This window comes from Panthera leo, chromosome E1 (genome assembly GCF_018350215.1).
Source record: "Panthera leo isolate Ple1 chromosome E1, P.leo_Ple1_pat1.1, whole genome shotgun sequence".
In the NCBI taxonomy this organism is placed as follows: domain Eukaryota; kingdom Metazoa; phylum Chordata; class Mammalia; order Carnivora; family Felidae; genus Panthera; species Panthera leo.
This window is the reverse complement of record NC_056692.1, coordinates 50,202,670-50,222,177: the sequence shown is the minus strand read 5'-3', so window position 1 is coordinate 50,222,177 and position 19,508 is coordinate 50,202,670. Positions and strand designations below refer to the sequence as shown.

The window sequence follows — 19,508 nt, the reverse complement described above, 5'->3', positions numbered from 1 at the left end:
ATTTCCACAATAACCAAATCTAGTGGCAATATAATAAATATTTTGCTTTAAGAAAGGCTGACTTTCCATGTATGGAATCTGCATTTTTTAAAATGTAGTTTAACTTTTGAAATTGGTTTAATTTTGTTGCTTATCCCTAATTGTGTCACTTTCTGATGACAGTAGTGATATCTTACATTTAATAAAAACTTATGATTTTTCTTCTAATTCTCCATGCATTATCATGGTGATTTAATAGTTCTGAAATTAAGTGGGATATATTGGTATTTAATTTATAGAAGAGAAAAGCTGGAATTCAGATTGATTTTCTCAAGACCACACATCTAGTTAGGGGAAAATTTTTAGTTTCTTTGTTCTCTCCTCTATTGATTAATGCCTGGAAATTAAGGAAAATTGCTACTGGAATAGAAATATAAAAAATGCACCAATATACCCCTGTTCAGCGTTAAGCTCTGGTTCCTTGCTCTTTTCACTATGTAATATCAACTGGAAATGAAGGAAAATGAGGTTAGAATATAAGGTGGAAGCAGGTCACCAATGGAATGGAAATGAAGGTGTATTATGCCTTCCAAGTTTATATTAATTCATACCTTACATATTTATTACGTACAAGTAACTAAGTTGTTAGTATACATTAAAGCATATATACTTCTGAATACTTAATGTAGTTAGTATAAATTTAAATATATATTTTGCTTTCAGGATTTGCATCTATATATGGACACAGAGTCTCAGAAATAGACGAAATGTTTGAAGCAAGAAAAATGATTGGTATTTGTCCACAGTTAGATATACACTTTGATGTGTTGACAGTAGAAGAAAACTTATCCATTTTGGCTTCAATCAAAGGAATCCCAGCCAATAATGTAATACAAGAAGTATGTCATTCATATAGAAATTTTTACTTTATTCCTTGTAAATTAATAACCTTCTGTAATAACTGGTATAAAAAATGCTTGAAAATCTAAATAAAAACCTGTTCTGAGCCCATAAACAGAAATTCATTACAAAGAATTAGATGGACTTTGGAATAAATATTTTATTTTAGCACATATAAAAATGTCCTTGTTTCATCTGGAGGACACCAGCCTCTCAATATAGGTTTTTCTTTTCTTCCATCCTTTCCTTTCACACCTGCCTTTCTTCTTCCACCACACACACACACACACACACACACACACACACACACACAGCCTTCAAACTGATCCTTGTACCACTACCCAGGTAGTCACGAAAGTAAAACAGACCTTTCAACCAGGAATCATTGTATATGAATACATGTCAAAATTAAATTCTGTACTCAAAGAACATTTTTAAAGTTGATATTAAAATTGGGACATTTAAAAATTAATATTGATAATTATGTAAATGGTATAATTTTAAAAGTGACATTGTTCTCCCTTTATAGGTACAGAAAGTTCTACTGGATTTAGACATGCAGGCTATCAAAGATAACCAAGCTAAAAAGTTAAGTGGTGGTCAGAAGAGAAAACTGTCTTTAGGAATTGCTGTTCTTGGGAATCCAAAGGTAAATAAGTATTAATGTATTGTACACAAATATAATGTATTGCATGTTTATATATAATAACATGTGTAAAGTGCCAGCCTACATGAAATATTATACATTATTATACATATAATTATAGTAATGAGGTTGTGAAACCAGAGTCATAAAGATAAAACATATTTACTACTGTGGTTACTTGTAGGAAGGGGAATGGAAAGAATGGACTATTTGCAATGTTTTGTATTTTTTAAAAAAGATCCGTAGAGGGGTGCCTGGGTGGCTCAGTGGGTTAAGCATCCATCTTCAGCTCAGGTCATAATCTCACAGTCCATGGATTTGAACCCCGCATTGGGCTTTGTGCTGACAGTTCAGAGCCTATAGTCTGCTTCGGGTTCTGTATCGTCTTCTCTCTCTGCCCCTCCCCTGCTCACGCTGTATCTGTCTCTCTCTCGAAAATAAATAAATGTTTAAAAGAAAAAAACTAGAAAATATGGCCAAAAAATGACATTGATTAAATTTCACTGGTGGCTATATAACAGTATTGTTCTAATATTCTTTATAGTTTTCTATATGTTTATAATAGTTCATAATAAAAATTTTAAAGTAGAATAAAACCAAAGGAATTGTTCAGTTTTTCACTGTCCTGCTGATTTTATTTTATTTTTTTATTTAAAAAAAATTTTTTTTTTTAAGTTTATTTATTTTTGAGACAGAGAGAGACAGAGCATGAACGGGGGAGGGTCAGAGAGAGAGGGAGACACAGAATCGGAAGCAGGCTCCAGGCTCTGAGCCATCAGCCCAGAGCCCGACATGGACCGCGAGATCGTGACCTCAGCCGAAGTCGGACGCTCAACCGGCTGAGCCACCCAGGCGCCCCTGATTTTATTTTTGTATATGTCTGTTCTTGTGCTGTTCTCTGTCCTGTAGAAATAGAACCGTCTGATACAGTGCTTTGCACAGCTTTGCAAGCTGCAGCCAGGAGCCCCATTGGTCCCCACTATCCTGCCACATTTCCCCTTGCTGCTCTATAGCTTGGGAATGACTCTGGGTTCTGGTTTTATGTTAATTTATCTTTCTCCCAACCCCTCACCAATGTTTTGTTTTTTAGTTTATTTATCTTATTGTTATTACACTTACGTCTTGTATCTTACTGATATTAGTTTTTTATATTGAAACAAGGAAAATATTCACTTGCCAAACTAATAATTTAAAAATTTAGCTAACTCATATATGAATGAAAAACCCAGATCTAATATACTTCTGATTGGAAATAATAATTTGAAATGGGAAAGCTTCTCAATGTCCACATAAATTTATATATTTTAGTTTTTCTGAGGATTCTCTGCCATTCCCTACTCTTTGTCGTACAGATACTATTGCTAGATGAACCAACAGCTGGAATGGATCCCTGTTCTCGTCATATTGTTTGGAATCTCCTGAAATACAGAAAATTTAATCGGGTGACAGTGTTTAGTACCCATTTCATGGATGAAGCTGACATTCTTGCTGGTGAGATTTTTACTTTATTTTTGTAGGATAAGGTCATGGGGCCAAAATAGGAGATGGGCACAGAGATACAAAATCCTGAGGAATAAATAAAGAAGCTGTGTGTTCTTCATAGCTGTGTGTTTTAAACTTTTTAAGAATTACATATTTTTATGCTGGAGAGTCCTGCAGACCATCTGAGATTCAATAATTTGCTAGAAGAACTAATGGGACTCAGCATATAGTTATACTTATGAGTTATCACCCCAAAACTTACAGGATACAGAACAAAATCAGCAAAGTGAAAATGCACATGGGACAAGGAGGAAGCGAGACACAAGCTTCCAAAAATCCTTTCCCGGTGGAGTCACACAGAATATGCTTAATTTCTCTAGCAATGAGTTGTTAACAATTGATGTGAAATGTTGTCTACTAGGAAAGCTCATTAGAGACTCAGTGCCCAAGGTTTTTACCGGGTGCTGGTCATAGAGACCCCCTCCAACTACCATATACCAAAATTCCAGTCTCCCAGAAGGAAGCAGACTGTCCAGCACAGTCTACATTGTAGATTTATTTTTTCACTATTATCTTTGTTTTTTAAAAAATGTTAAACAACAATCCAACATAGTGACATTTTGTTTTTGTTGTTTTTACATTTGATTGTAAAGGAATTATGAACACACTTGCAATAGTAAGCCTCTTAGGAAGAGTCTGAGGTGTTTGGAGCAGTTTTAGGAAAGAGTCAGAACTGCCTGGATACAGTTTCTGGCTTTGTAACCTACTGGCTCAGTGAAACATGAACAAACTATGTATTTTCTCATTGCCTCAGTGTTCTCATTTGAAAACCAGGTAATGATAATCTGGTACCTTTCTAATAAGGTTGTTGTGATTATTTAATGATACTTAATGATCTTACTGGTGTCTCATGGTAATTCACAAAATATAAATGCCAATTATTAATGCTGTTACCGACTTAAAATTGAAATGCAGATTTCTGTTTGCAGATAGGAAAGCTGTCATATCACAAGGAATGTTGAAATGTGTTGGTTCTTCGATTTTTCTCAAAAGTAAATGGGGGATTGGCTACCGCCTAAGGTATCATTTATTCTTTATTGACTGTTTTCTATAATATTCTTGATCTACTGTTAATTTATTTCAGGTTTGCCATACTATTAGTACTTTAGCCATTTTTTATGGCACTAGCTTTACTTAAAGCATTCAGAATTTACTTTTGGTTGTTTACTGAGTAATTATTTAGAAAAATTACAATTTTTGTTTTTTTCTAGCATGTACATAGACAGATATTGTGCCACAGAATCTCTTTCATCCCTGGTTAAACAACATATACCTGGAGCTACTTTATTACAACAGAATGATCAACAACTTGTGTATAGCTTGCCTTTTAAGGACATGGACAAATTTGCAGGTATTACTTTCAGTTTCCTGGTTGTTGAACCAGGATCTTGCATTGGGAACTGATTTTCTTGATTTACTTTGTTGTATACTTTTCTGTTTAATAATATTTACATGTTCCCAGGTAACTGAAGTTAATATACCATTTCTGCTTTACTTTGCTTTTGAAAATGAGAAACTACAAGCTAACATGGGATGTTTTTTCATTCTTTGGTTTTTTTTGAACAAACATCATGCGAGAAACTGTAACTAATATGTTAAGTAAATGTGTTTGCTTTGTTGTCAAGAAGCAGATCGCTCCATTTGCTTAGAGGCAAATGATATAATTTGGGAATATGTAATTATGTAATTATACACAAACATACATGATTGTTTATATGTGTTCTCAAGTCCTTTTCCAGTTTTATGATTCCATAATGAATTACATGATAATATGGTAAACCCTTGAATTATTTTGATTGTGGCATTATTTTTCCGCTTTATAATGAGGAACTCAAACTCAATTTCCTTTATCTGTTTAGGATCTCATAGTAACTAAAAGGATGTTATTGATGCAGATATGTTGTGCAAAATTCCCAAAACATTTACCTCATTTAGACAGAAATTTTCTGTATTAGTTTAGTTTTCTATATTATATTAACTAGAATAAAGTATATATTGCCGACTAAATGTACCCTGCCTATCATTCTGTCTGTGAAATATTTCTTAGGTTTAATTTATAATATGATAAATATCTACTAGATATATCTCTATATAAACAAACATTCCTTGGGGTCCTTAGCAATTTTTAACAACGTTAATGGAGTTCTGAGACCAAAAAGTTTGAGAACCACTATGCTAGTAAATTTAGTCATATCCCATTTTAAAAGGGATATCCTTTTAGGATATCCTTATAGGATATTTTAGAATAATTCATGATGATATGCTTAACTTCATAACATTCTTTCTTTTTTTTTTTTTTAGGTTTATTTTCTGCTCTAGACACTCACTCAAATTTGGGTGTTATTTCTTATGGTGTCTCCATGACAACTTTGGAAGATGTGTTCTTAAAGCTAGAAGTTGAAGCAGAAATTGACCAAGCAGGTAGAAACAAAACTATAACAAAAAATTTTTGGCAGTGAACCAGGCAGATGGTGAATAAGACAAATAATCATACAAGCATGTGTAATATGTATTTGGGGGAAGAAAGAGTAGATAAATAAGGTACATAAATAAGTAACAGATATTTACTGATAGTAATCAGAGTTACGAAAGAAAGAATTGGGTGGTCTTGAGAGGCAGGTAGCTTAGATCATATCTTCAGGGAGGACTGTGTCAAGATGATAAACTAAGACTTGGATGGCGAGAAAAACCCAAGTACATTTTATTGCAGAGCTTTCCAGGTAAAGGGAACTGCTACCACAGAGTGTTAATTAAGGAATGAGTTGGATGATTTTGATGACAGAGGAAAGGCCACTGTGGATGGAGTTTAGAGAGCCAAGCAGATTATAGGGGAGGGCCAGGGGCCAGATCATGTTTAGTCTTTGAATCTTTGAATATCTGGAAAAGAAATTGGTTTGTTTCCTTAGTGTGGTGTGAAGCTATCGAAGTTTTAAAGCAAAGGAGTAACATCTGGTTTGCATATTTAAAAATGCATTTTAAGTTTTAAATGATGAGTAGAAGCAGGAGGACCAGTTAGGAAACCGTTGTCTTCGTTGAAGTAGGATGGTCGTGAAAACAGGGAAACGCGGATAGACGCGGGTCTCATTCGTGGTGCTGGTGAGGTCTTGCTGATGGGCTAAGTGTCAGGTGTTGGGGAGAGGGAGGGATCAAGAATAATTGCTAAGCCGTTTGCTTGACAACTGGGAATGGAATTGCCATTTCCTGAGAGTGGGGGAGGAGCAGGTTTGTAGAAAGGAGGAATTTCAGCCTGGATTTTGGTTATATTATTAGACATCCAAGTGGAGGTGTAGAGCGGGCAGTTGAATTAACACATTTGGAGCTGAGTGAAGATGCTGGGGCTAAAGATGTAAATTCTGGAGTTAGAAGTAGATAGTGCCATAGGTTTTGCTGAAGTCACCCCGGGAGAGAGTGCAGACAAAAAGTGGAAGGGGGGCCCTGAGGTTGGGCAGTGAAGGGCCAAAAAGAGCTGATGAAGAAGGACCCATCCTTGCTCTTTCTCTCTTCACAAAAGGAGACGTTAAAGCCCATACAGAAATCACAAGGAAGTGATCACTTATTTGTTGACTGCTGTGAAGAATAAGATGAGAACAGAAAAGATGGTTTTGGTAACAGAGAAGACAGTGAAGGATTTGATAGTATGGAAGCCAGTGGTGACCTTGACTATGCCATTTCAGTGGTGGTAAAAGTCAAAGCTGGTTCTTTGCAGTTTAGGGTGAGGGTGTGAATTGAGGAAACTCTTACAATTGAAAATTAGCAAGGTGGTTGTGATGGTAGGTCGGGAGGGTGAAGGAAACGGGATGTTTCTCTTACATGTGGAGAAAGGAGAAAAGGCAGGTTTATGATGGGGACATGATATCAGATTGTAGCCGGAGAGAAAAAGTTCACATAGAAGTTTTAGATCTTATGTAGTTGGGGAAAGAACAAGGTCTCAAATTTGGGCATGCGTCCAGTTTGTTGAAATTGAGTAGAGATAAAGGTATGGGAATAGCAGAAATAGAGGAAGTCAGTGATCAGAATATAGAATGCATTATCGGTGAGTATGTTTGTAATACCTTGGATAATGGAAGAGAATTAGATGGAGAAGACACTTATAGCTGTGGGGCTAAATACTTTGAGGTATAGGAGGTAGTGGGTAGAAATGTTTGGGTAGTGGGAATAGAGATGAGAAGGCTGTATGCTGTGTAGGTGTTATTTAGCCTTATTCTGCAGCACTTTTAAGTCCATCATGCAGAATAAATTTACTTCTAATATCGACTTGCATTCAGTTTGGCCAATTTTAATGGTTTTATTTTTTAAAAGGTTAAAAATGCCAAATTCTGGGGGTGCCTGGGTGGTTCAGTTGGTTAAGTGTCCAACTCTTGGTTTAGGCTCAGGCATGATCTTTTGGCTTTGTGGGTTTGAGCCCCTACATCGGGCTCTGTACTGGTAGTGGGGAGCCTTCTTGGAATTCTCTCTCTCCCTGTCTCTGCCCCTCCCCCATTCACACTAGGTCTCTCTCTCTCTCAAATAAACTTTTAATTAATTTATTTGTTTTCATTTTTAAAGTTTATTTATTTTGAGAGAGAGAGAGTACAAGCAGGGGAGGGCCAGAGAGAGAGGGAGAGAGAGAGAATCCCAAGATTCTCTGACAGCACAGAGCCCTATGTGGGGCTTGAACTCGCAAACCATGAGATCCTGACCTGAGCTGAAACCGAGTCGGACGCTTAACTGACTGAGCCACCCAGGGGCCCCTATTATTATTATTATTTTTTTAATGTTTATTTATGCTTGAGAGACAGAGCACAAGTGGGGGAGGGGCAGAGAGAGAGGGAGATACAGAATCTAAAGCAGGTTTCAGGCTCTGAGCTGTCAGCAAGAACCTGATGTGGGGCTGAAAACCACAAACTGTGAGATCATGACCTGAGCCAAAGTCGGATGCTCAACCAACCGAACCTTCCAGGCATCCCAAGATAAATAAACAAACTTAAAAAATATATGTATCAAATTCTAGGGGTGCCTGGTGGCTCAATTGCTTGGTTGTCCAACTTCAGCTTAGGTCCTGATCTCACGGTTCATGAATTTGAGCCCTGCGTCAGACTCTGCTGACAGCTCAGAGCCTGGAGCCTGCTTCAGATTCTCTTTCTCTCTCTGTCTATTCTTCCCCTGCTTGTACACTCTCTCAAAAGTAAATAAATAACCATAAAATTTTTTTTTAAAAATACATGTATCAAATTCTGTAGAAGGTAAATTGGTGCTTGCTGAATACCACAATTGTGATGTACAATATTTTAGCCCCAATTTTTAGTTTGATTTAGTCCATTGTATCAGTGAAAGAGAGGGATTAAACTGGGTTATCTTACTAAGTCATTCATCTAAACTGTTGAGTTGCTAAGGTCCCAGGATAACCAGGCTTGGTTCAATATTACTTTATGCATTATTCCATTCCACTCTTAAAGTTTTTAATGTTTACTCATTTTTTATTTTTTAACATAAATCAAATAAATCCTTCCTTGTGGTTCTCATAATACTGAAACCAATTTTCACATCTTCATTTTTTATTTTTTGAAAATTGCATCACTTATAAAAATACATATATTTTTCCCGTTCTCGTTGATTATTTTTGCCTGTGTTTTGTCTCATGGAATCAGTTACATAGTATGTCTCTTTTGTGTCTGGCCTCTTTTACCTAAATTGTGTTTGTAGGGTTTAAACTATTGTAGGTATATAGTAGTTTATTCAGTTTCATTGTTTTTAGACTATTCTATTACAAGAATATTTCACAACTTATGTATTCATTCTCCTGTTGATAGACATTTGGGTTTTTCCCAGTTGATGACTATTCTGGATAGGTTGCTAGCTAAGAATATTCTTTTTTTTTTTTTTTTTTTTAGTTTATTTATTTTGAGAGAGAGTGTGTGCATGTGCATACCACATGCAGGCAGGGGAGGGGCAGAGAGAGAGAGAGAGAGAAAGGGAGAGAGAGAATCCCAGGCAGGCTCAACACTGTCAGCGTGGAGTCTGATGCGGGGCTTGAACTCACAAACCATGAGATCATGACCTGAGCTGGGATCAAGAGTTGGATGCTTAATTGACTGAGCCACCCAGGAGCCCTGGTAAGAATATTTTTGTACATGTGTTTTGGTGGACCTTTGTACATATCTTTGTTGCATTTCTACCTAGTAGAGAATTTTCTGGGTCATAGTTTATGTGTGTGTTCAGCTTTTTTTTTTTTTTTATTACGTTTCTTTATTTTTGAGAGGCAGAGAGAGGGCATGAGTGGGGGAGGGGTAGAGAGAGATGGAGACGTGGAATCCGAAGCAGGCTCCAGGCTCTGAGCTGTCAGCCCAGAGCCTGATGCAAGGCTCAAACCCACAAATGGTGAGATCATGACCTGAGCCGAAGTCGGACGCTCAACCAACTGAGCCACCCAGGCACCCTGCCCCGCCCCATGTGTGTTCAGTTTTAATAATATTGCCAAAGTATATGAGAGTTCCGTTTGTCTACATCACCACCAGATGTGTGCTTCTTTAAAATTTACATGTATCTGAAAGATTTTCATCCTTTTAAGGAATATACCATAATTTTCTGGCTTTCTGTCTTGTTTTGGCAAATAGATTACAGTGTATTTACTCAGCAGCCACCAGAGGAGGAAGTGGATTCAAAATCTTTTGACGAAATGGAGCAGAGCTTACTTATTCTTTCCGAAGCGAAGGCTTCTCTAGTGAGCACCAGGAGCCTTTGGAAACAGCAGGTGTACACGGTAGCAAAGTTTCATTTGCTTACTTTGAAACGGGAAAGCAAATCAGTGAGATCAGTGTAAGTGCCATCACTTTTCTGCCTGATGAATTGTTTTTTTAAGGATGCAAATTCCATTTGTCGTCTTCATTCTCTAAATGTAGATGTAGGTAAATCTATGTAGCTTCAAAGATTAAGACTGTAACTTCACAATGTCTGAGAAAAGAATTATGCATTTAGTAATTTGTTTGAATACCATTAGAGCTTTTACCCTTTTTTTAAATTAGCATTTTTGGCTCATCTAAATAATGAGGGACTGACATAATATTCTCTAATTGTGTAAATTTTGAATTGTTGTCACTGTATTTAAGGTTTATTTTGCAATTATATTTTTCACAATTGGTCTGTGTCTGTTACTATTATTTATAGCCGCTTTTTATAAACAATAGAAAGAGTAACTTTTATCTCTGTTTATCAGATGAAGAAACAAATATAAAGAAGGCTTTATAGCTTGTAGAACTGTGATCAAAACTTTTCAACTTTGCTTTACCTCTCTCAGGTTCCCATGGGTGCTAGACTTTCAATTATTGGGACGTAAATTCAGCACTTTCGTAGAATACACACCTATCTTGTTAGATCTGAAACAGCAGTAGAAATATAATAAGCAAGAATAGAGTGTTGTTATGTGCTTGAGATATGGTGAATTCGTTTGCTTTCTTGACCTGATTTATTCAGTATCAAAGAAATGTCAGTCAAGTGTTTCATTTATTCCAGCCTCAGCGTTACTGAAAGAAAAATACTTATTTAAATCAGCATGTTTCAGTTTATTTCATTGAACACTACCCACCTAAAATACTCCCTGAAAAACAGTAAAAGTCTTAGTTCAGACTGCCATAAGAAAATAATATAGACTAGGTCGCTTCAACAACAGAAATTTATTTTATCATGGTTTTAGAATGTGGAAATCAGATTGGGATACCAAACAGGTCCTGTTTCCTGGTTTGCAAACTCTTCCTGGTTTGCAGAGATGAGCCATTATCTTGCTCTGTGCTCACATGACTTTCTTTGTTAAGCACAGGAGAGAGACAGAGCAAGCTCTCTGCTCTTTCTTCCTACAAGGGCACTAATCCTATCTTGAGGGCCTTAGGCCCATGACCTCATCTAATCCTTATTACCTCCCAAAGACCTTATCTCTTAAGACCATCATGTTGGGAGTTAGAGAGTTGGGAGTTAGGAATTTGGGGGGAGGGTGACACAAACATTCAATTCCTAACAAATATGCATTTGACCATCTGTACATTTAGGAAATACTGTATCTTATATTTCCCCCCTTAAAGAGTTATTTATTAGCATATGAAAATGCTGGTATATGAAAAGAGCATATGAAAAGAGGTTCCATGGTAAAGAATTGCTTCAGCTTTAGAGTTTCCAAATGCTGTTTAATCTTGATTTTTTTTTAACTTAAAATACCTATTAAATATTATAGAACTAGGATTCAGTGCAGTATGTTTTTGGAAATGATGATTTAAGTATACTTACAATAATTTAAGAATGATTTTTTTTTAATGTTTATTTTTGAAAGAGAGAGAGAGACGGAGCTTGAGCAAGGGAGGGGCAGAGAAAGAGGGAGACACAGAATCTGAAGTAGGCCCCAGGCTGAGCTGTCAGCATAAAGCCCAACGTGGGGCTTGAACTCATGAACTGCAAGATCATCGCCTGAGCTGAAGTTGGACTCTTAACTGACTGAGCCACCCAAGCACCCCAAAGAATTATTTTAAAAAATTACAGGTTTTCTAACATACCTGGGTGGCTCAGTCGGTTAAGTGTCTGACTCCTGATTTCTGCTCAGGGCACCATCTCACAGCTCCGTAAGTTTGAGTCCCACACTGGGCTTTGTGCTGACAGTGTGAGGAGCGTGCTTGGGATTCTCTCTCCCTCTATGTCTGCCCCTCCCCTGCTTGCTCTCTCTGTCTTAGAAATAAATAAATAAACATTAAAACAATAGGGCTTCTGAAAATTATAAAATGCTAAAATGTGATAGTTTAAGCAGTCTCTACCCACTTGCTGTGACACCTATCACATATAATGTAGCAACATTTTGCAGGATAAGACAGAAGGATATCTGTTTTCCACATAGAAGGTCATTCTGAATAGGGTATAGAATTATGTACTTGACCAGTAGCAAATAATGATCCTTATAACTGTATGGAGTATATCTTGTTTTGCCTGTAGAGGAACGGTGGAAGTTGAAGTGGTATAGACGACATTTCAAAGATGGCAGTCATTCAGAGTTTCACTGTATTTTTGTTTCCTTCCCTGTATCTAAAATATTTTTGTATCGGCGCGCCTGGGTGGCTCAGTCGGTTGAGCGTCCGACTTCAGCTCAGGTCATGATCTCACAGTTCTTGAGTTCAAGCCCCGCATCCGGCTCTGTGCTGACAGCTCAGAGCCTGGAGCCTGCTTCAGATTCTGTGTCTCCCTCTCTCTCTGCCCCTCCCCACTCATGCTCTGTCTCTCTCTGTCTCTGAAAAATGAATAAACCTTAAAAAAATTTAAAAAAAAATAAAAATAAAAAAATATAAAATATTTTTGTATCATGTTTTCTAAAACATGTGGAGGGTAAATAGTTCAGATGTAGGGCAGGAGCTGTGATAGTCCCTTCAAGACAACAGAGATGTAAATGTGGCATAACGTCTGGTTCTTAAAAAGTTAGAAGCACAAGTTTACATACCCTAGAAAAATTCCAGGATGGCTACAATGTTAGTTTTATAAGTTTTAATTTTGTCATTGAATATTGGCTTTCCATCCAGTATTGTCATGAGATCGTTTTGGAGAGTAGAATTCTCCTGAGTGCTATTTCTTTCAAGTTTTTTCTTTAATTTTCTTTTTTTTTTTTTTAAACGTGAGTACTTTTAACTGTCATTTGAAGGAAGAGTTTTTAAAAATAGATTTCTCTATTAATGTGCCCTGTGCTTGTTTTGTCTTTGTGCCTTTCAGGTTGCTTCTGCTTTTAATTTTTTTTGCAGTTCAGATTTTTATGTTTTTGGTGCATCGCTCTTTTAAAAATGCTGTGGTTCCCATCAAACTTGTTCCAGACCTGTATTTCCTAAAACCTGGAGATAAACCTCATAAATACAAAACAGCTCTGCTTCTTCAAAATTCTACTGGTGAGAGTGTGTGAAGGTCTGTGAATGTGTGTTGGCTGGGGCCTGGGGTGGTGGGTGATAGGTCAGAGATTGGGATTTTAGCAATAGATGTAAGGTAAAGGCATGGCCTGTCTTAAAACTGAACTAAAAGAAAAAAATCACTGATGCTGAGTAATACATTACAGAAGTGAAATTTTGGTTTAAATGTAGATTACGGTTTTTAAAACTAACCTTGTACTGTTTATGATAATAAAATTTCATTTTTTAATGGTAGCTGCATATTCTCGAGCACTGTGTTTCCTATCATAGTTTATGACAAGCGAAATAAACTTGAGGAATTGAAACATCCTTTTTAGAAAGAGTTAACATTTACGCAGTTCTATATCTAAATAGAAATGCTTAAGCAGTTTTTCAAGGACTATCTGAAAAATCAGTTAGAATTAAGAAAAATTGCCTTAGATACAAATATTTATAATCAAATACATTAAATTGGTTTTGAGTATTTTTGGATTTGCTGATTATTCTTAATTACCTAGTTGTCAAATATGAAAAAACTAAAGAACCATGGCCTTGAGCAAGGCTCAATTCTGCTTTTTCAAAATGTTAAAACCTAGTACAAAATTTCATTCCTACATGATCAGTTGTTCCTACAAAATCTCCCGTCTGCATGGGTCGTTTTTAGTCCCAAGGTTCTTGAAGAGTAAATCAAGGTTAGCTAACTGGCAGATTGACAGCAGAATAGAAGGCAGCTTTATTTGCTTATCTTGCTGAAATATGTTAGGAAGTTGCATTTAATGCAATCATTTGCATAACTCACAAACTCTTTGGGGTTTAATATTTTCCAACACTTCACCTATATTCCAGTATCTCTCCTTTCTGATTCACTATTAATGGAAGAGCTTTGACCATGTTAAGATAATCATCATAGTTAGGGATGATCATGAATTACTCTTAAAATCATCACTTTTAGGGGCGCCTGGGTGGCGCAGTCGGTTAAGCGTCCGACTTCAGCCAGGTCACGATCTCGCGGTCCGTGAGTTCGAGCCCCGCGTCAGGCTCTGGGCTGATGGCTCGGAGCCTGGAGCCTGTTTCAGATTCTGTGTCTCCCTCTCTCTGCCCCTCCCCCGTTCATGCTCTGTCTCTCTCTGTCCCAAAAATAAATATAAAAAAAAAAAAAAAAACGTTGAAAAAAAAAAAATCATCACTTTTAAAATGTGGCTCTCTTTTTATTATGCAATCTTTATTCCTTTGGAGGAAGAATGACAGAAAACTACTCTTGAATAGAAAATGTGATGTTACTTCTTTCATTAGAATTTTTGTTTTGATTTTAATCTACATTTCATGATGTTAAAGTATAGTACTGCATGGAGGCTTATACTCTGATACACATTTTTTGTGTGTTTGGGAAATTGTGTATTTCAAATTTTTCTGCCTTGTGTTCATTCTCGATCTGTAGAAATTCTAGTACTTTCAAAGTTTTGTCCCTTTTGTTATTTTCTAGTATTTCTAGAGTTGCATACATATGTACCCTATATTTTCCTAGGCTTTGTTGGTCCTAAACAAAGCCATGTTTCCTTTAGGAATCACTGGCGTCTGTGTCTATATTGGCTTGTATCCATGCTCCTTGCAAAGCTTTTTGTATCACAGGTGATACAGTTCCTTCAGTTATAATGTAGCTCTCTTCTCAAGAGTATAGAGCCACAGAGGCAAACTGGAGATGAGAGGTCATTTAAGGCACTAGATAAAGCGTAAATGTTGTATCTAAAAAAGCACCAGTGAAAGCACCAAGAGCACCATTTTCTCTGACACTCAAGTTTGGTGCTGAGTCTGATCCGCCTGCCATACTGTTTTCAGTTACTGATAGTGCTTTCCTTTGTTTCGTTTTGATTTCCCTCAAAGCCTCATTTGTCCTTTCTGGCTTTTGTGAAGATGTAGAGGAAACTGTTTCCATTCATCAGACCTGTTGGTGTAGATTTAAACCTCAGACAGGATTCACAGTCTTTCCCTTGGCTCCAGGCAATTTAAAGAATATAGATGGAGACCTGATTATGTGTTTTAATATTTTAAGACAGTTAAGGCATGTAAGACACGTATAAGATGTGTCAGCTCAGAGCACACAGAAATCCTCTAAAGAGTGATCTTACCTTACTCCATACCCTGCCTGTCTCTATCTTTCTGAGCCCAGTAGGTTATCTTGTTACATAAGATTGCCAGATAGATTTTAATTCTCAAAACGTAACCAAATTTCATGTATTCTAGATACATTTTCAACGTTAATAGTAGCAGCTTCAGCTAAAATTTGTGCAGTTGCTGTGTGCCAGGTTCTGTTTTTAAGGCCTGTGTATATATTGGTTTGGATTTGAATCCAGGCTGACTGGCTCCAGAGCCATTGTTCTTAATCATGCTTTATCTAATGAAGATGTTTTGGTTTTTTTTTAAAGCTCTTTCCAATGTTATTAAAAGTCTGTGTCTGTTTCTCATTTAAACTGATTCTTTGTTATTTGCTTATTTTCTAACACCAGACTCCGATATCAGCGATGTTATTAGCTTTTTCACAAACCAGAACATAATGGTGACAATGTTTAATGACAGTGACTATGTGTCTGCTGCTCCCCATAGTGCAGCTTTAAATGTGATGTATTCAGAACAGGTAAGAGGAATGTGTGTGAATGAATACCTATTTGAAAGTTATAAAACATTAAGATATTTTCTCTAAAATTAATCATTTGCTTGGGGTGCCTGGGTGGCTCAGTCAGTTAAGTGTCCGACTTCAGCTCAGGTCATGATCTCACGGTTCACGGGTTCGAGCCCCACGTCGGGCTTTGTGCTGACAGCTCAGAGCCTGGAGCCTGCTTCGGATTCTGTGTCTCCCCCTCTCTCTGCCCCTCCCCCACTCATACTCTGTCTCTTTCTCAAAAATAAATAAAACATTAAGAAAATTTTTTTAAATTAATCATTTGCTGGCTTGACCTCATTAGTTAGAAATTAGAATTTACTTTAGGAAATAGCTAGCTGTGTTTATCATGTGTTTTATGACCTGCTGAATGACCAATTTATAAAACTACAAATAATTTAATTTGTTTAAAACAAAAACATCAAAATATTTATAGATTCCAAGCCAGGTTATCTTTACCTCTCTGTCTTTATTGAATATGATTTCTATAATTTGTTGGATCAACTTTAGTTGGTGAGGATTAGCTTAGTCTTTGAGAAAAGCTTGGTAGCAATGTGTTTCATGTAAAGTATGTCATAACTCTCTTTTTTTTAAATTGTAGGACTATGTTTTTACAGCTGTTTTCAACAGTACTATGGTTTGTTCTTTACCTGTATTGATGAATATTATTAGTAATTATTATCTTTACCACTTAAATGTGACTGAAAGCATCCAGGTTTGGAATACTCCATTCTTTCAAGTAAGCAAACTTAAAAAATTGGTGTGTGTGCGTGCGTGTGTGTAGTAAAAGCCAAGTGTTAATACAAATGAAATCTGTAGATGTTCATCATATGACAGTTCTTAGTCTTATTGAAACTTGGGGATGGTTTACATCTGGGTTTAGGACTGCCCAGTATTGGTTTGCTTCAGGCAAGGAAATTGTGTCTTGGTACTGATATTTTGTAAAGCATAAGTATTTTTTGTATTCATTGTAGAAGAAAAATTAAGATAATTTACAAATGAACATTGTTCATCTAAAATCTCCTCCTGGGGTACTGAAAGAACCTTGAGAAGTCATCCATACAGTCATTTTCCCTCTACATAGGACTGTTGGGTTATGAAAGTGAAAATTAACTTAAGTTTTCAGAAGAATAGTCAACATTGTTCTCTCGCCATTATGTTTTATTTTTCACATATTGAAAAATAAATGGACAAATACCTTTCTGTAATGCTTTCTGTAATGGCAGGTTGTTTTTTTTTTTTTTGCTTTCTATTGCTATACTTTTTTAAAGTAGCTTTATTAAGATATACTTCATATACTATGAATTAACTCATTTAAGTGTACAATTAAGTGGTTTTTATTATGTTCATAGAGTTCTGCACCCATCACCATGCCAATTCTAGGTTTTATCTTCCTCCCGACCCCCAGGAAACCCTTGTTCCTGTTAGTTAATCACCCCCTATCTCCCCCCACCCCCCCCAGCCCACCCCTACTCCCAGCCAGCCACTAATCTACCTTGTGCTTCTGTGGCTGTTTAATCTACACCTAAAACTTGTTTAGTTTGCTGTAATGTTTTGCCATCTTGAAATGGAGATCACATTGAAGGTGAGTACTCTTCTTGATATAGTTTTACTTAAACATCAGATTTGCATTTTTAGAAGATCACTGGCACCAGGGTGGGCAGCAGTTTCTCTGGGGTGAATGGTGGTGGCAAAAGGAAGGAAACTTAGATTTGATCAGAGATTGTTTTACTAAATAGTTCAGGTGAGAGGAGATGATGAGTGACTGAGTTAATGCAGTGGCTTAACAATAGCGATAGAATCAAAAAGATGTTAAAAGATCTGTCATACTTCATCATTGTTGCATTTGTGAGGTGAGGAAAAGAAGAGTCATGTTTCTTACAGTTTTGGGTAATGTGGTGCATGGTGGTACTGTTCACCAGTTTTGAGAATACAGGCAGGAGAGAGTTTGGTTTTGTTTGGTGAACGGAGACGCTCATTTCAGTCTTGAGCGTACGGAGTTATTGGTGATCCTTGTGGCATTTGCCTGATGGGACATGTAGGAGGCATCTGGATGAATTAACCTGGAGAAATTTCTGGACCGGAAATAAATATTGGGAGTCACCAGTACATAGGTGATACTGAAATCACCAGTTATGGATCATCCTCTGTGATTTTCTTTAATGTGAAATATTCCAGACCTGCAGAAAATAGGCATGTATCTACTACTCAAATGTTCCAAATGTTAATGCCTTGTTACACTTTAATTTAATAAAATTTTAAAGATACAATTGAAACTTCCAGTGTGCTCCTCCCTAATCTTGTTTCCTTCTCTTCTCCGTGAAGTAACCACAGTTCAAAATTTACAATTCCTGTGTATGTTTTTATGATGTTACTACATTTGTATGTATCCATGACTATTAAAAAAGATCTTGCAACTTATATTTTTCATCAAACACGGACATATACCCATACTTTTTTTTAAAACCAGAAGGAAAGAACTGAGACTTTTAAAAAGCTCACTATTCATAGGCAATAGTCTTACTAATGTTCCACATTTTTTCCCCTTTGTCAGATTCTGTGTGATTGAATACAAGTATATTCTTACTAATCTCCACTTACTGTACCATCTAGTTTATATATTTATTGGTTCTGTCTGGGTCTTCCACTATAAATTACCATAGTTTGGGACAAATTCTACAATGTCATATGACATGAATGAAAGAATTGGCTTTATTGCTAAAAACTGAGAAGGCCAGTGTTGACAAGATGCCTTCTGTTTCCACATCGTCCTGTAGGGAGGTGTGCCAGGGCCGGGGTGTCTACTAGACGTAGTGTGGGTTCTCTCCTAGTGCAGAGAACCTTCCCTGTCCCACAGGTGTATCTTTTACAGAATACGGGTAAGAAAATGGCCTTGTGGAGGGCAGGGTGATACAGTAACTTGGTTCTGGGTGACTTACATTTGGGGCCCCAGCTGTTTACGTAGGTTGTCCGGAGAAGTTTGCCTTCCGTACTTGGCTCTTAGCTAGGAACCATCGGGGCCTGTGGGAATTCTAGTCCTCCCTGCTGGGGAGAAGAAACTCCTGTTTCCAGGAGGCTGAGCTGGTTCCAAAGTACAGCTTTTTCCAACAGAAGAGGGCCCCGAGATCCCAGATGGCTCAGTCCTCACAACCAGTGAGTGCATCAGAAATCATTCTGACGTGGTCCTGTTCATTGCATAAGACTGCTGGTGGACATGTAAACTGCTTTTTCATGCACATTATGATTTTTAATTAAATGGGGAAGCTTAATTTAAATGCTGTTACAGATAAGAAAATGGAAGTACCATGATTTGCTCAGGATTCTATAGCTGCTTCCTAAGTAGCAAAGTTGGTCCTGTGAGTCACTGCCTGTTAATAACTGCCACTCATTCCCTCACATAGGCTACGCCTAGGGTAGATATCCAGGTGTGTTTCTTCAGAGGTTTTGATAGTCTTTTAGAAAGTACTAAGATGATGTGAAGTAATTCTCACTTTCATTTCTTGTTCTGTGGTTGTCCCTCAGGAAATTACAGACATTGTTTTTAAAATTGAGCTGTATTTCCAAGCAGCTTTGCTTGGAATCATTGTGACTGCAATGCCACCTTACTTTGCCATGGAAAATGCAGAGAATCATAAGGTAATGATTGAGTTAAAATTACAGGTACAGTTTGTTAATAAGAAATCTCATATAAGAAAAATAACCTATTTTGCATGAGTGCAAGACCTCATATTTCAGGAATAAGTAGATGGAGCGTCAACATATTTACTACAGTAATAGTAATAACAATCATTTATTACTTGAGTCCTTGTCACATGCTTCAAAAGTTACATCCGTTAATCCTTGCAACATTGTGATGTAAGTTTTATGTGTACCGACCTTTTGTAAGTCAGGAAGTGATGGGAGTCCT

General features: G+C 36.9%; 1 protein-coding gene across 2 annotated transcripts in view; it reads left to right on the top strand.

Moving 5' to 3' along the window:
- ABCA5 (ATP binding cassette subfamily A member 5) overlaps nt 1–19,508 on the top strand; it is a 71,562-nt gene that overhangs the window by 34,933 nt on the left and 17,121 nt on the right. For both annotated transcript variants that reach the window (XM_042914759.1, XM_042914760.1), the window contains exons 13-23: nt 703–878; nt 1,409–1,528; nt 2,878–3,016; nt 3,997–4,087; nt 4,279–4,418; nt 5,369–5,488; nt 9,661–9,862; nt 12,779–12,948; nt 15,450–15,577; nt 16,203–16,340; nt 19,124–19,237. In XM_042914759.1, the coding sequence (XP_042770693.1) occupies nt 703–878; nt 1,409–1,528; nt 2,878–3,016; nt 3,997–4,087; nt 4,279–4,418; nt 5,369–5,488; nt 9,661–9,862; nt 12,779–12,948; nt 15,450–15,577; nt 16,203–16,340; nt 19,124–19,237 (1,538 nt within the window). The remainder of the gene's footprint in view (nt 1–702; nt 879–1,408; nt 1,529–2,877; nt 3,017–3,996; nt 4,088–4,278; nt 4,419–5,368; nt 5,489–9,660; nt 9,863–12,778; nt 12,949–15,449; nt 15,578–16,202; nt 16,341–19,123; nt 19,238–19,508) is intronic.